General features: G+C 44.6%; 1 protein-coding gene across 1 annotated transcript in view; it reads left to right on the plus strand.

Moving 5' to 3' along the window:
* The first annotated feature begins 343 nt into the window (after positions 1-343).
* The window catches only part of RAB10 (RAB10, member RAS oncogene family), a 66439-nt gene continuing 53411 nt past the window's right edge, over positions 344-13371 (plus strand). Inside the window, exon 1 of the mRNA XM_032778833.2 lies at positions 344-855. Coding sequence (XP_032634724.1) covers positions 729-855 — 127 coding nt within the window. The 5' untranslated portion in view covers positions 344-728. The remainder of the gene's footprint in view (positions 856-13371) is intronic.

Genomic DNA, 13371 nt, shown 5'->3' on the forward strand with positions numbered 1-13371 from the left:
GCGTGCCAATCAGCTCTGGCTTCTTTTGCTGTGAACGCCAATCAGAGGCCGGGGGCGGGACTTGATCGCGCCACGCCCGCTGTGCGGCGGCGGAGGGGGAGGAGGGGCGTGGTGAGGGAAGACGGGGTAGCGCGGCCAAGCCCAAGGCTCCGCCCCCTCCCTCCGCGAACGCGCGCGGTCCCGCTTCCCACGCCGACAAAGAGAGTGCTTACGTCAGGTCGTCCTATGTGTCCGGCGGCGGCGCGCGCCGCTTTCTTTCCCGGCTCTGGCGAGCATGAGCATAGGGCCCCGCCCCTTGGCGGCCTTGCCTTTGCGTCGGCTCCGCATACGTCAGCGGCGCGCACGTCGCCCTGCCCCTCGCCTCGCGGCCTGTGCGTTTAACGAGCGGCGCGCGCAGCCGGAGGAGACTGAGGGGAGCGGGGCTCAGCGCGGCCGGAGTCGCGCGCGGAGGGAATGAGGCCAGGGGCTGTCGTCGGAGCAGCGTCCCCGTGAGCAGCGCGGGACCCGTCGCCGCCCGAGAGCGAAAGCCGCTCCCGGCCCCCGCCGCGCAGGGCAGGGGCAGCCCCGCCAGGGAAGCCATTTTGTGCCGCCCCCTCCCCCACCAGCCGCCGGGCCGCCGCCCTGCCGGGTAGCCCCGGCTCCCTGCTGCACAGGCCCGCGGGGCCCCTGAGCGAGAGCGGCCCGGGCAGGGACGGGGGAGTCCGCAGCGGGCGGCGGCCGCGCTCCCCATGGCGAAGAAAACGTACGACCTGCTCTTCAAGCTGCTGCTGATCGGGGACTCCGGGGTCGGCAAGACCTGCGTGCTCTTCCGCTTCTCCGACGATGCCTTCAACACCACCTTCATCTCCACCATCGGTGAGTGACCGCCCCCCCGCCCCCGCCCTGGGTGAGTGACCGGGGCCTGATCCTCAACCTTGGGAGCTTGATTCTCACTTGGGGGGGAGGTGACATGCTCCTCCCTCACACATCCTTGGTGTGTGAGTGGGGCCTGCCTAAGACCTGCTGCACTGACCCCCACCCTATCTTGACTGTTAGGGAGTGACTGGAACACCGACCCCTACATTCATCTCTGCCATCAGTGAGTGACCAGGAGAGCCTTCTATCCCCAAGGCACCCTGCCCTGTTGACCTGATCATGTCTCCCCACCACCCTGACCACACACATCTTATGCCACTATCAATTGAATTGCCCCTTATATATCTTGCCATCACTACTTGGGTGAGATCCTTTGTTAATCTCCACTATTGGAGTGTGATTCCAGAGAGACTTGGACCACTCCTCTCCCAGGGGTGACTATACTTATGTGCATCCCAATGCCAGGTTCATCTCCAGCATCTGTGAACGACCTTTGAGACTCTCCCTATCTCCTGGGAACCTGACTCTCTCTTTCTCACATCCAACATCATTTCCACTAGTGGCTGGTAAGACCAGGTGAATTATGGGGGGACTCACTGTTTCGCTGTGATACCACCCTCACTCTGTTGTTAATGAGTGAGCCCCCTCGAAGTCCAATCAGCACATACTGTTACTTCTGGGAGAATTCTGTGCCACTGCGCAATGTAGAATTTGCACAGAATTAATGTTCCCTGTAGAATTCTGTATTTTTTTTCCTGATAAATTTGTGGTTTCCACCAAAATGCTCTTTTGGTGGAAATTACAAATTTTAGCCCTGGGTGCGGCGCAGCAACATTTAGTCAATCTATTGTTGTCTGCGTTGTTAGACTGCACTTCTGACAGGTATTTTGAAATAAATTACCAAAATAATTGAAATTGATGTGGTTTTATTGTGCTGTTTTGACAAAATTGCAGAATTTTTAAGTGGTATGGAATTCCCCAGGAGTAACCCTATCACCTATATTTGAGTGCAAACCCTCTCGCAAAATGGCTTTCATGTCCATTGTTGAGGAAGAAGGGTATGTGTTCTGAGATCTTCCCTCCCCATCTCTCTGTGCTCTTAACCTCAAGACCCTTTCCAATTAAGCAGGTTGTTTCTCTAGATTTTTTTTTTTTTTCTCTTTCCTCATCATCATCTGCAGGTACTGTCTTGGGCTGAATTCCTGACCCTTCAGTGTAGGGACTTCTAACCTCTTTGGTCAACTGTACCAGGTTAACAGGACTGCCACTGTATCTGCAGTGCTAACTTGCAGGCAGTGTGTACAGATGTATACCACATACAGCAGAAGTTAATTGATTCAGAAGTTCAGTCTTGGAAATTAGACTGGTGTTTGGATTAAGGTCTGTGGGGCTTAATGTGCAGACTTGAATGACTGGCAGCACTATCGCTCTTCTAGTGCAGGGGAACATATAGTACTAGTCATACAAACATGAAGTATCAATAGTGGTAGATAAGCATAGTTAGAAACCACTGTTGTGTGTTGTGGTGTTCAGTCTGCTAGAGTTCTAATGAATCAAAGCTCAAATGTTTCCCTAAAAGCCCTACAAGAAATGATGCTTTCTTAATCACTGAAGTTTGTGTAATTTAGGAAGGTATATTTGGTATTTAAGACTCCTAAGTAGCTAGGGATAGTTGAGACATCCATGGTAGTTAGGTAGCAACTCAATTGTCTTGGACTGGAGCTCTTAGCTGCTTTATTTTTATAGCCCGTGTTCCCACTCTAACCTTCATAACACCTCATCCAAGGAAAGTAGAATTGTTCAGCGCTGTGTTTTATTTCATTACAAGGGCCATAATTTAATTACTTAATCCATATTTGTCACTTGATGTGCATTTGTCCGAGTTTACATTAGACTAAGCATTGGTTGCTTTCCCTGGTGGTGGGAAGTGGGGTTTTATTTAGTCTGTGTTTCAAGTTCAAGCCCATTAATGTTGAATTTAAGGAATTGGTGATATGTAGTGGTGGTACTGCCCTAGCCATGCCACAGAAAATGTGTTATTAACACAATGTTCAGACATCTATAAATGAGATTGTAAACTGGTTGAAGTCTTATGAGTAGCTTGAGTATAGGCAAAAGTTTATCCTTAGAAGCAAATTGTCTGTCCGTCAGTTTTAAGGTACTAGAGATGATTAGTGTTGTGCACTCTTCTGCTTCTCTGATCGCCATATTTGGGGTTGGGAAGGAACTTTCCTCCAGGGTGGATTGGCAGGGGCCCTGGAGGTTTTTCGCCTTCCTCTGTAGCGTGGGGCATGGGTCACTTGCTGGTGGATTCTCTGCAGCTTGAGGTCTTCAATCCACAATTTTGAGGACTTCAATAACTCAGTCATGGGTTAGGGTTGTTATAAAAGTGAATGGGTAGGGTTCTGTGGCCTGCTTTGTGCAGGAGGTCAGACTAGATGATCATATTGGTCCCTTCTGACCTACGAGTCTATGAGTCTGTCTACACTAGGGGTGGGCAAACTACTGCCCGGGGGCCACACCCAGCCCTCCAGATGTTTTAATCTGACCCTCGAGCTCCCACCAGGAAGCAGGGTCCTGGGGCTTGTCCTGTTCCAGCTGGGGAGCAAGGTCAGGGTCTTGCTTCTCTCCACACAGCTCCCAGAAGCAGGTGCATGTTCCCCCTATTCTCCTCCATCCCAGCTTCTACACATGGGGCAGTCAGGGGGCTTCGCATGCTGCTCCAGCCCCAAGCACTACCCCCATACCTCCCATTGACTGGGAATTGTAACCAATGGGGGCTGCAGGGGTAGCGCCTGCAGACAAGGTAGTATGCAGAGCTGGCTGGCCGCACCTCCGCGTAGGAGCCAGAGAGGGGACATGCTGCTGTTTCTGGGAGTTGCTTGAGGTAAGCACTGCCCAGAGCCTGCCCCCCATCCCCCAAATCCTCTCCTGTGCCCCAGCCCTGATCCCCCTCCCACCCTCTGAACCCCTTGGTCCCAGCCTGGAGCACCCTCCTGCACTCCCAACCCTTCATCCCCAGCCCCACCCCAGAGCGCGCATCCCCAGCTGGAGACCTCCTGTACCCCAGTTCCGTGAGCGTTCATGGCCTGCCGTATAATTTCCATACCCAGATGTGGCCCTTGGGCCAAATAGTTTGCCAACCCTGGTCTACACCATAGCTATGTTCTAGAGTCCACGGATGGGATTTTTAAGCATGCCTGGAGTGACTTAGGCACATCTTGAAAATCCTGCCCGTAGACTCTAGAACATTGCGATTGTGTAGACTGAGAAGCACAAATCCCACTGGAAATTAATGGGACCTGTGTTTCTGTCATTTGGGTGCTTCTGAAAATCCTACACTACGTATCTAATTTGTGCTCTTGAATGCATAAAACGGTGATTTTAGAACAAAATCCAGCTCCAATTAATTGGTGTATGGTCTCGAAGCTAATGTGAATAATCCAGGTTTTATGTGGCATTCAGAACTTCCTTTATGACTACATGAGATTCTCAAATTGGTCTGTAGAATAATTGCTAATGAATTGTGAAAAGTTGTCTTGTTACACAGTGCTGGCTTCTGACTGCTGAATTACCTAGATGGCTCAAAATGCATTTTCCATCTAAGAAATTGTTTTATTTACTGCTTGGCTGTTACGAAATCCATGAAAGGGATGCACTCTGAATGAATGCAAATAGAGTAGGAGTAGACCATGCAACTCCTATTAAGATGTGGCCCATCCATATTATGGAAAAATCTAAGGTGCATTAAAACTTTAGTCCTCTTGCACTTGCTCAAGCACTACTCTGAAGAGTGAATTGTGTTAACATGTAAAATGGCTGAGTAATCAATCTGAAAATGGATTCTCACACACTAACACTTTAAACTGTAGCTCGTAGGCCTTTCCTGCACTAAAGACTCTCTGAAAATCTCCTCCATTGGTATAATACTGGCACAGCCTCACTGGTGTAGTGCCCACAAGTTTTTGATCTATATGACATGGTGGTTTTGATGCTGTCAGCCTCTGTGTGAGAACTTCTACTGGTAGCAGGAGAGGTGCTGTACCAGTTCTGCAGCAATGGTGGGAAACTTTCAGCAAAGCTCAATGCAGATGCAGCCTTTGACATGGTGCAATAAGGAAGTAACAAGTGCATTCTGTTTGTATTGATTTAGTAAGGTGAACTATAGCTTACTTACCTTCTTCTACTTAAATTGTATCAGTCTTATCATATTTGAGTGGATGAAACATGGTTGCCGCTAGCTAACTGACTGTAATTTGGTATACTTTGAGTGCTTTTGTAGTCCTTGCTAAAAGCAACAATCTAGTTCATTCTCAAAACATTAGTTGAACTTTTGTATATATGTGAATGGCTTCATTACTGTGGCTAGAGGTGCTATAAATAAGCTCTCCTGCAGAATCCCTAAGTCATCATAACCTCCCTGAATAGAGCAGGGAATCTGTCTTCGAAAGCTTTGGAACTTATTTAAAGTAGGCTGTGAATATCTTTATAGCAGAGGTGAAAATCTGTCCTAAAGGACACTTATTTTTTTAAACAGTTCTGTATTCTTTAGTGCAGAGATCACTATTTTAACTTAAACTATAAGTCTCGTGGTAACTTTGGTTTTGTATAATTGTTTCCCCAAATTCCCCACTGTTGCTACTGTTGGATCAGCTGTTAGTAATACCTGTGATTGGTGTACATGAAGTGGAGGCGATCTCTGGTATGGTAAGCCATCATAGTGTAGACCTATTCAGAGCTAGATTAAAAAGATGTTTAAAATTTAAACCGCTTTCTAGAGCCTTTCTGTTAGCACTTCCATCATTGCTGCTACTGGTGGTGCTGAACTAATGGCAGCAATAGTTTTATTTTCCCACCAAAAAAATAGCACAGTGCAGACACCTTTGTTCAGTCAGTGAAAACAGTTTTGTGAAACAACCTTGGGAAATTGTGCTTGCACTTGGTGAAAAGCTGCTTGGGTTCAGGGAGTAAAACGTGTTTATATCATGATCATGGACAAGTAGATCTTGTGTCTGGGTTGGTATGCTTTCATGCCAATTTTGGAAGGATGTCAGTGTTTCACAACTTCAGGCACACAACTTATGCTTATATGTCTAAATTGAACTGAAACAATTATCTGGTGCATGAGAACCTGTCAACGAAACTGACCAGGTTTATTTATTTTTACTTTTATTTTTATTTTTTTTGTATTAGCAAATTCCACATAAACAATAAAAAAAATAAACTAGGTCTGCGGCAAACCCTTAATTTTAATTATTTGGTGCTAATGTAAGCAAACATAAATATTCCCTTCTGAGTGCCTCTCAATTTTTATCTAGACTAACAAATATTTTTATCATGGATCTTAATGAAAATGCTTCCCTTAACGTTCTCGTCTTCCTCTGTGCATTATTTGTAGCGAGGGGGGTTTCCTAAACCGAACCTTTTATCTTAAACTATATCTCCAGTTTAAGTGAAGATAGAAGGAAACATATTAGACTACAGGGGTAGGCAACCTGTGGCACATGTGCCGAAGGCGGCATGTGAGCTGATTTTCAGTGGCACTCACACTGCCTGGGTCCTGGCCACCAGTCTGGGGGGCTCTGCATTTTAATTTAATTTTAAATGAAGCTTCTTAAATAAGGCTTTTAAAATGTTTACTTTACATACAATAATAGTTTAGTTATATATTATAGACTTACAGAAAGAGACCGTCTAAAAATGTTAAAATATATTATTGGCATGTGAAACCTTAAATCAGAGTAAATAAATGAAGACTCGGCACAGCACTTCTGAAAGGTTGCTGACCCCTGGGTTATACTATGAAAACTAAATCATATACTGACTGTTCCAAAGCTAAAGCATTAGGCAGTGTACAAAATTGTTCTCCGCATAATGCCATTCTCTAATCTGCGCTCTTGAAGTAGCTGTATTTTATGAGTATGGAGTACTCGTCTTTTCATAGAAGATACTGAGTGAAAACTAAACAAGTAGCTTGCTTTAAGGTCCATTCCAGAATTGTCAAGCATCTTCTTTGGTGTCAAGCTAAACTCTGATCAGAATTCGTATCTAGACAAAGTGAGTCCTGGATCTCAAAACCAAACTAGCATCATGATATATATTTTTTTCTGTCTTAGGTTTCTTATGCCAATCATTGTGGTTTCTAAGCACTTGTGAAGGAAGAGCCCCAGGAAGAGCTGGGGTGAGGGAAGGAACCAGTGGTGACTTCATTTTGATTGTAGTTGAGCAGTTTCATATGGAGATTGATACGAGTTTTGGGAAACAGTAATTGTTCCCAGACTCTGCAAATTTAAGTGCCATTGGAACACATGTCCCCAGTTTGAGGCTTACTGACCTTGTATCTGCCCTTTCATACTAACATGCTTGTTCAGCCTCCACCTCTTAGTTTCAGTCAAACAAATCCACATTTGCTAACCATACTCAAATGACACTGAGCTGCATGGAAAGGAGTGTCTCTTAAGGTTTGTCCACAAGGAAACGTCACCAATATGACTGCTAGTAAGTATATCACTTTGTAGCTATACTGACGTAACCCCCAGAGCAAAGACTCTTGTTATAAAATAACGCCACATGTTATGATGCCATAGTTCCCTGTGTAGACAAACCCTTAAAAGCGTGGCACTCTGTCTAGAATCAACAGAAGGAAACGGAATTCAATCTCCTCTCTCTATTTGCTAATGACTCCATTAATTCCTCATGCTCTTCAGGTTGAGATATCAAATTCATCCAGAGGAGAGGGATAGATTCTGTTTTGTTATGGTCCATGGCCCAAGATACAAATTCAAGACTTGTGTACTCTCCACAAGGCACAGTGGATTGCCCACTGATTTTTGTAGGAGGCTTTCAGAGAGATTGATAGAGAATATGCCCTTTATTTTGTAACTGTTTGATTTGTTCGGTGCCTTGTGTTATGAGGATAACATGCTTCTCTTTAGGCCCACTGCTATTTTCTTCTTCATCCTTTTATCCCCCTTTTTCATATCTGAGTATCTCCTGTTCTCTTGTTTCCCTTCCTGCAGCAATTCCAACCTGCTCTATCTCCATTCAAATATAATAGTAAACGTGATCATTCAGCTCTATCAGGTTGACACCCCGGCCTGGTAGGGGAACTCACAGCTCTGAGGTGTTTCAGGCTCTCTGCAGACCTAGTCAGATAATCACTGTTTGTTATACTCAGTTCACATCTCGAAGGCTTCTCAGCAGCCATGAGGGCTAGGACTCTGTATGAAAAACAAAGAACTCAGATTCTGGATATTCCAAATGTCGTGTAGGCTGTAAGTTTGACACCTCTGCTCTAGGCTTGAAAGCAATTTTAGGGTTGTTTTTGTAATAGGCATAACAAGAAGCTTGGGCTCATCACCTCAGTGTTTTTTAGAGTAGCTGTTACTTAAAATTAGAGCCTAATATTTATGAATGATCAAGCTTTCAATAAACTTAAGTGGCAAGCTAAAGGAGAATCTAGTAAACCCTATTAAAAACCCACTGTTCAGGGGAAAGAAGAGCCTGGTGCTGCAAGAACCCTTCTCTTGTGCAGAGAAACTTGGAGTAGAGGTTGCTATTAGAGATGTAAAATAGTAAACAGTTAACTGGTAAGCATTAGTCTTACTGGTTAACCCTCCACCCTAACCATTAACTCCAGCTGCATCTGCTAGAGTGGCCCCAGTCCCTGGCACGCCCCTTGGCCAGAGTGGCCCTGGCCCCAGTGGTTAACCAGTTAAACAATATAATTTTAATCATTTAAATGGTTAACTTTCAAAAACATGGGTCTGTAGTTTCGTGTTACGTTTCCTTTGTGCATTTAGCCACAGATTTAGGGAGCTTTTCTTTTCATGTCTGAAGAGCTTACTTGTGTTTCTCCCTGATTATCCTCCCCTACCCACTTAGTAGTGGGTGGTTTTAGATATCACAAATAATTTGACCTACTGTGTAGTTAAACTAGCTTGATCTTTGTTGGCACTGGGGGTACTAAGGCTAATCTAGATTTGGAAGACCTGGTCTAAGCAGTGTTTTGAGCCCCTCTACTTTGAGCTGTCTAACTTGCTTCAGGGGGGCTTGTTGCCCTGACCAGTTTAGGTCTGAGCACCAATACCTTGGGATCCATACCATTAGGACATGCTTGTGATGGAGGCCTTACAGTCTAGGACCCTTGATCTGCCTTCGGATTAACAGCCAGTTCTGAAGATATCAAAGTAAGTGAACCCAGCACTGGTAGCACCAGAACATGTACCAGCCTTTCTGAAGCCTATTCCAGTTCAGAGGAAGGGTCTACCTCAAAAAAGGGGACCCGGGAAAGGGGTGCAGGTTCTGGAACCTCCATATACCAAAGCATTGATTGGCATGGGGGGAAAAATACTGCTAGGTGGTATTTGATTTTTGTGGTGTACCCATCTGGCACAAGGAGTTTCTTCAATATTAAAATCTGCCTTTTGCTAAGAGGAGGTGGGAAGTGTGCGCTTTTGTATCTAGGACACTCTGGGCCCAAGACTTGAGCTTCAGAAACCTTCTAGAAAAGCTATGCCTATTGGGATCACACATATGCATCCATTGTGACAAAGTTCACAGCTGAAGTTAAGGGCTGTGTGTTCCAATAACTTCAGAACCTATTGTATAAAATTATGCATGTGCAGGAGGTAGAGACCTTTTGTCTTAAGAATGTTGTCAGTATGAGTGAGGGTTGTCTCTGGAATAGAGCTTGGTGCATATTTAAGTTTAAATAGCATGTTGACAACCATGTAAGAACTCTACAATGATTACATCTGAATTACTGATCTTTTTCTATGAGTAAAAGGCAAACATCCTTTGTCATGCTTTCACTCTTTTCTTAAATGAATGCAGCAACTTCTATTTTCTTCTCAGGTAGATAGCAGTAGGTAGGTGTGATGGAGTAGGGACTGTCTGTGTGGGGAACGGGAAAGCAGGGGATGTCTTTAGGTGACGGACAGGTGCTCAGGCTGTAACCCGAACCCAGCAGGGGGGAGGAGGGAGCACCTGGGCGGAGGGGAAGGGAACAAAGGATTCGGCCGGTGGGAGGGAAGGCAGGATGGTTTGGGGCTGTGGGGTGGAATTCAGGGTATCCTAGCTGGGATCCAAGCACCCTGAACCCCCAGAAGGACTGGATGGAGGAGTCCTGACTGTGCCTGCAAGCTCTGCTGTAACCTGTGTTCCTGTTGTCCAATAAACCTTCTGTTTTACTGGCTGGAGAAAAGTCACTGGGGGGTCCAAGCAGAGGGGAGCAGGGCTGGAATCCCCAGACTCTGTGACAGTAGGAATGCATCTTTCTTAGTGTGCATGCTTGTATCTTTTTATTGAGATTTTCCTAGTGGATGTGTGGTCAGTCAACATACCACTGACAGAAGTGTTCTTTCTCTTGTTTCTTCACTGCAAGATGGGCTAGAGGATTTGTTTAGATCTGTCTGAAGGGGTGTAACCAGAGTGAAGTGTTTCTTTCAACTGCTCAGTTTGTGCTACACTGAAATTGATAGTATAATATTTTGTAACCTGTGAAGTTCAAATTTTACACCTTTCTTTAGTGGCAAATTATCAATTGATCTCTATGTCTTTGCATGTCAGATGATCGGAGTAGCAAGAATGCCAATCAGAAGTAAAGTTTCTGGAAGGTCTGGAACAGCAATTTAAATTGTCATTTAGTGGTGTTTTGGTGATTGCCATCAGATGTCTTAGATTCTAACTAATCTGCTTTTGTAAACCAACTTTCAGTAGTACATATGATTTAAAAAATCTGAAGAAAATTGTTTTTCTGCACTTGGTCAGATGAACACTGGTCACCTGTCCACAATAGTGATCAGCAACTTTCACACTTTCTCATACTAACTATAGTAACACTGATGGCCGAACAATGAGATGAACTAGCCAGTCTTGCATGTTGTCAGATGCCCACTTGGCAGAAGATCCTAGATTGTAGCAAACCAAACCCTCATTATAGTTCATGATTCCTCCTACTCCTATCAAAACATCACTGCAGTTGACTTCAACCTTTCTACAACCACTAATTGCACCTTCAGTTCCTCTTCTCCCCATCCCACCAGGTTTTTGTGCGGATTCCCTACAGGAACACGCTGAAAATCCACTTTCATTTTTTCCTGAAAAAATGTTTCGCAGCCCTGTTAATGGAATGGAAACATACTGTGTATTTCTACTAAATAACCTTTAGCAGTCATTACATGATTTCAGCCCATGCCATCAGAAAACTAATCAAATCATTCCCAAACGGTGGAGGGTAAGATAGTCAAAATGCAGAATGCACCAAGGCTCTTGAAGCAACATGTCAAAACAAAGGCCTGCCAAATTAAGTTATGGAGAAGTGGTTGGGGTTTCTGGAAAGGAGGGTGTAAGCCATCAGAAGAAGACAGGTGTTGAAATGAAAGATAATGTAATGCTTCTCTGCCAAGGTTTAGTGGTGCCTGTTGGCGTTCTGGTGAACCTGGTGTTTGTCCTCTTCTTTAGGGACATAGCCACTTTTATGCTAAAGATGCTCCACTTCACATGAGACCTTCATCATCTATGCTTTCTGGCTCATTCAAGAGGCCAGAAGACTTCAGTTGTAAGAAACAATGAAGGATGATGTTGGACAACATCTGATATCCTTGAGGCATGGAGTGCACTGAACTCACTGCACCTTCAGTGGATCTATCAAGTTGACTTTGCAGGACCTTCTTCACAACTGATAAAACCTATTGTGCTCCTAAATGGGCACTCCTCTGGGTGAAATTTGAAGCTTTGCTTCGTTGGATCCAAACACTAAGATGGAGTCTTGCCGAGGGCCTTGGTTCCATGAGGTGTCCTTGCAAAGTTAACTAGAACGTTGCCCTGATTTGAGTCCTGACCCCACAGACAAACACTTTGACTTGTGTGGTGCTTTTTAACTGGAGTTGGTTGGCTTGTCAGGTAAAGGCTGCAGCTCGAGTTAGCACAAATTGTCAGTTCCTAGTACAACCACTCTATAGTTAAGTGTGACCAGGCTAATTTAAGAGGAGTTTGTGATTTAATTCTACGGTGAAGACATACCCCATTGTCAGTTTAGTACTGCTTGGGGTGTGCTGGCAGGCTCAAGAGCAAGTCTTGAAGCAGGGTTCTTTTAAGTTTCTCTTTTGGGAGGAGTAAAATTTTGAGGTAGCAATTTCTCTTGACATCTGTGGTCTGAAGTTTCTTCTCACCACATCTGCTTTGATCTTCTGGATTTTTCCAGAAACTTGAGTGATGCATAAAGGTCTGTGAAATGCTTATCTAGCCGTGCTATACTGTGGATTTATCTTGTTGGTGGGGTGGTAGAGAGCTAGGAGTACTCAAAGCTGCATGATTTCTATCAGTGAGTAGCAAATTTGAGTCCCTCCTGACTGGAAATTACATTGGGTTTTCTGCACTGTTAAGTTAATGGTTTTTGATGTGGAATGAAATAGCAGTGCTATAATTTAGCCTACTGGAAAAACAGATGCATTGCTTTGAAGCAGTACTTTACTTCTGTAAGTGTATCCATCTCTCTGGTATTTGCCTGCTTAATCTAATGTTTCTGCTATCAACATTTTCCAGAAATCAGCAGAGAATAGTAGACTGTCACTTCAGCTTTTTGCCCTGATTGGCTTGTTGAATTGAGGGATGTCAACTCATGATGCTGAAAAACTGTCACTGCGTTACAAAAGCTTGAGGCTACTCTGTACCATAGCTAATTGTTTACACAAGAAGACCAATTGAATATTCAACATGCTTTTGAGACTGTTCAGACCCTCTATACTGGATGTCGGTATAACTGCTACATTAAGAATATACTTCCACATGCATTCAACTATAACAGTTTGCAAAAACTCTATGGTTTTTCTAGTCAGTATGGCACATACATATGCACGTTCCTGTGCCTTAAAGGTCAATGCTATGACTGTTCAAGTTGTTGAGATTCATATCCATTTATTTCTGGTCAAAGTGAAATATGTTGCCTTTAACACCTAGACACTGTTGTTCATTCTTCGGGGCCTATACACCTCTCCCCCAATATAACATGACCCAATATAACACCCTTTGGAGAGGGCGGGGGGCTGTGCACTCTGGTGGATCAGAGCAAGTTCGATATAACACGGTTTCACCTATAACGCAGTAAGTTTTTTTTTGGCTCCCGAGGACAGTGTTATAGCGAGGTAGAGGTGTATTTGAAAGTCTAGATCTTGCTCTTAGCTAGAAATACCTTGCTCTAATACTGCAAATGTCCTCTAAAATGTTGAATAGGCCATAATCAATCTTGGACCCCAATATAGAGAAGGAAGGTCTACAATCTAAATAATAAAAACAAAAACCACCCCAAAACCTACTACTTATAACTTAGGCTATGTTTTAGTCACGGGTATTTATGGTAAATGTCATGGACAGGTCACGGGCCATTAATTTTTGTTTACTGCCTATGACCTGTCCATGACATTTATTATATAGCCCTGCCTAAAGCTTGGGGGTAGGGCCTTGGAGATGGGCACGGCCCAGAGGGGGGCTGGGGCAGGCTCCCTGCCTACCTCC

The sequence above is a fragment of the Chelonoidis abingdonii genome, chromosome 3, assembly GCF_003597395.2.
Source record: "Chelonoidis abingdonii isolate Lonesome George chromosome 3, CheloAbing_2.0, whole genome shotgun sequence".
In the NCBI taxonomy this organism is placed as follows: Eukaryota; Metazoa; Chordata; order Testudines; family Testudinidae; genus Chelonoidis; species Chelonoidis abingdonii.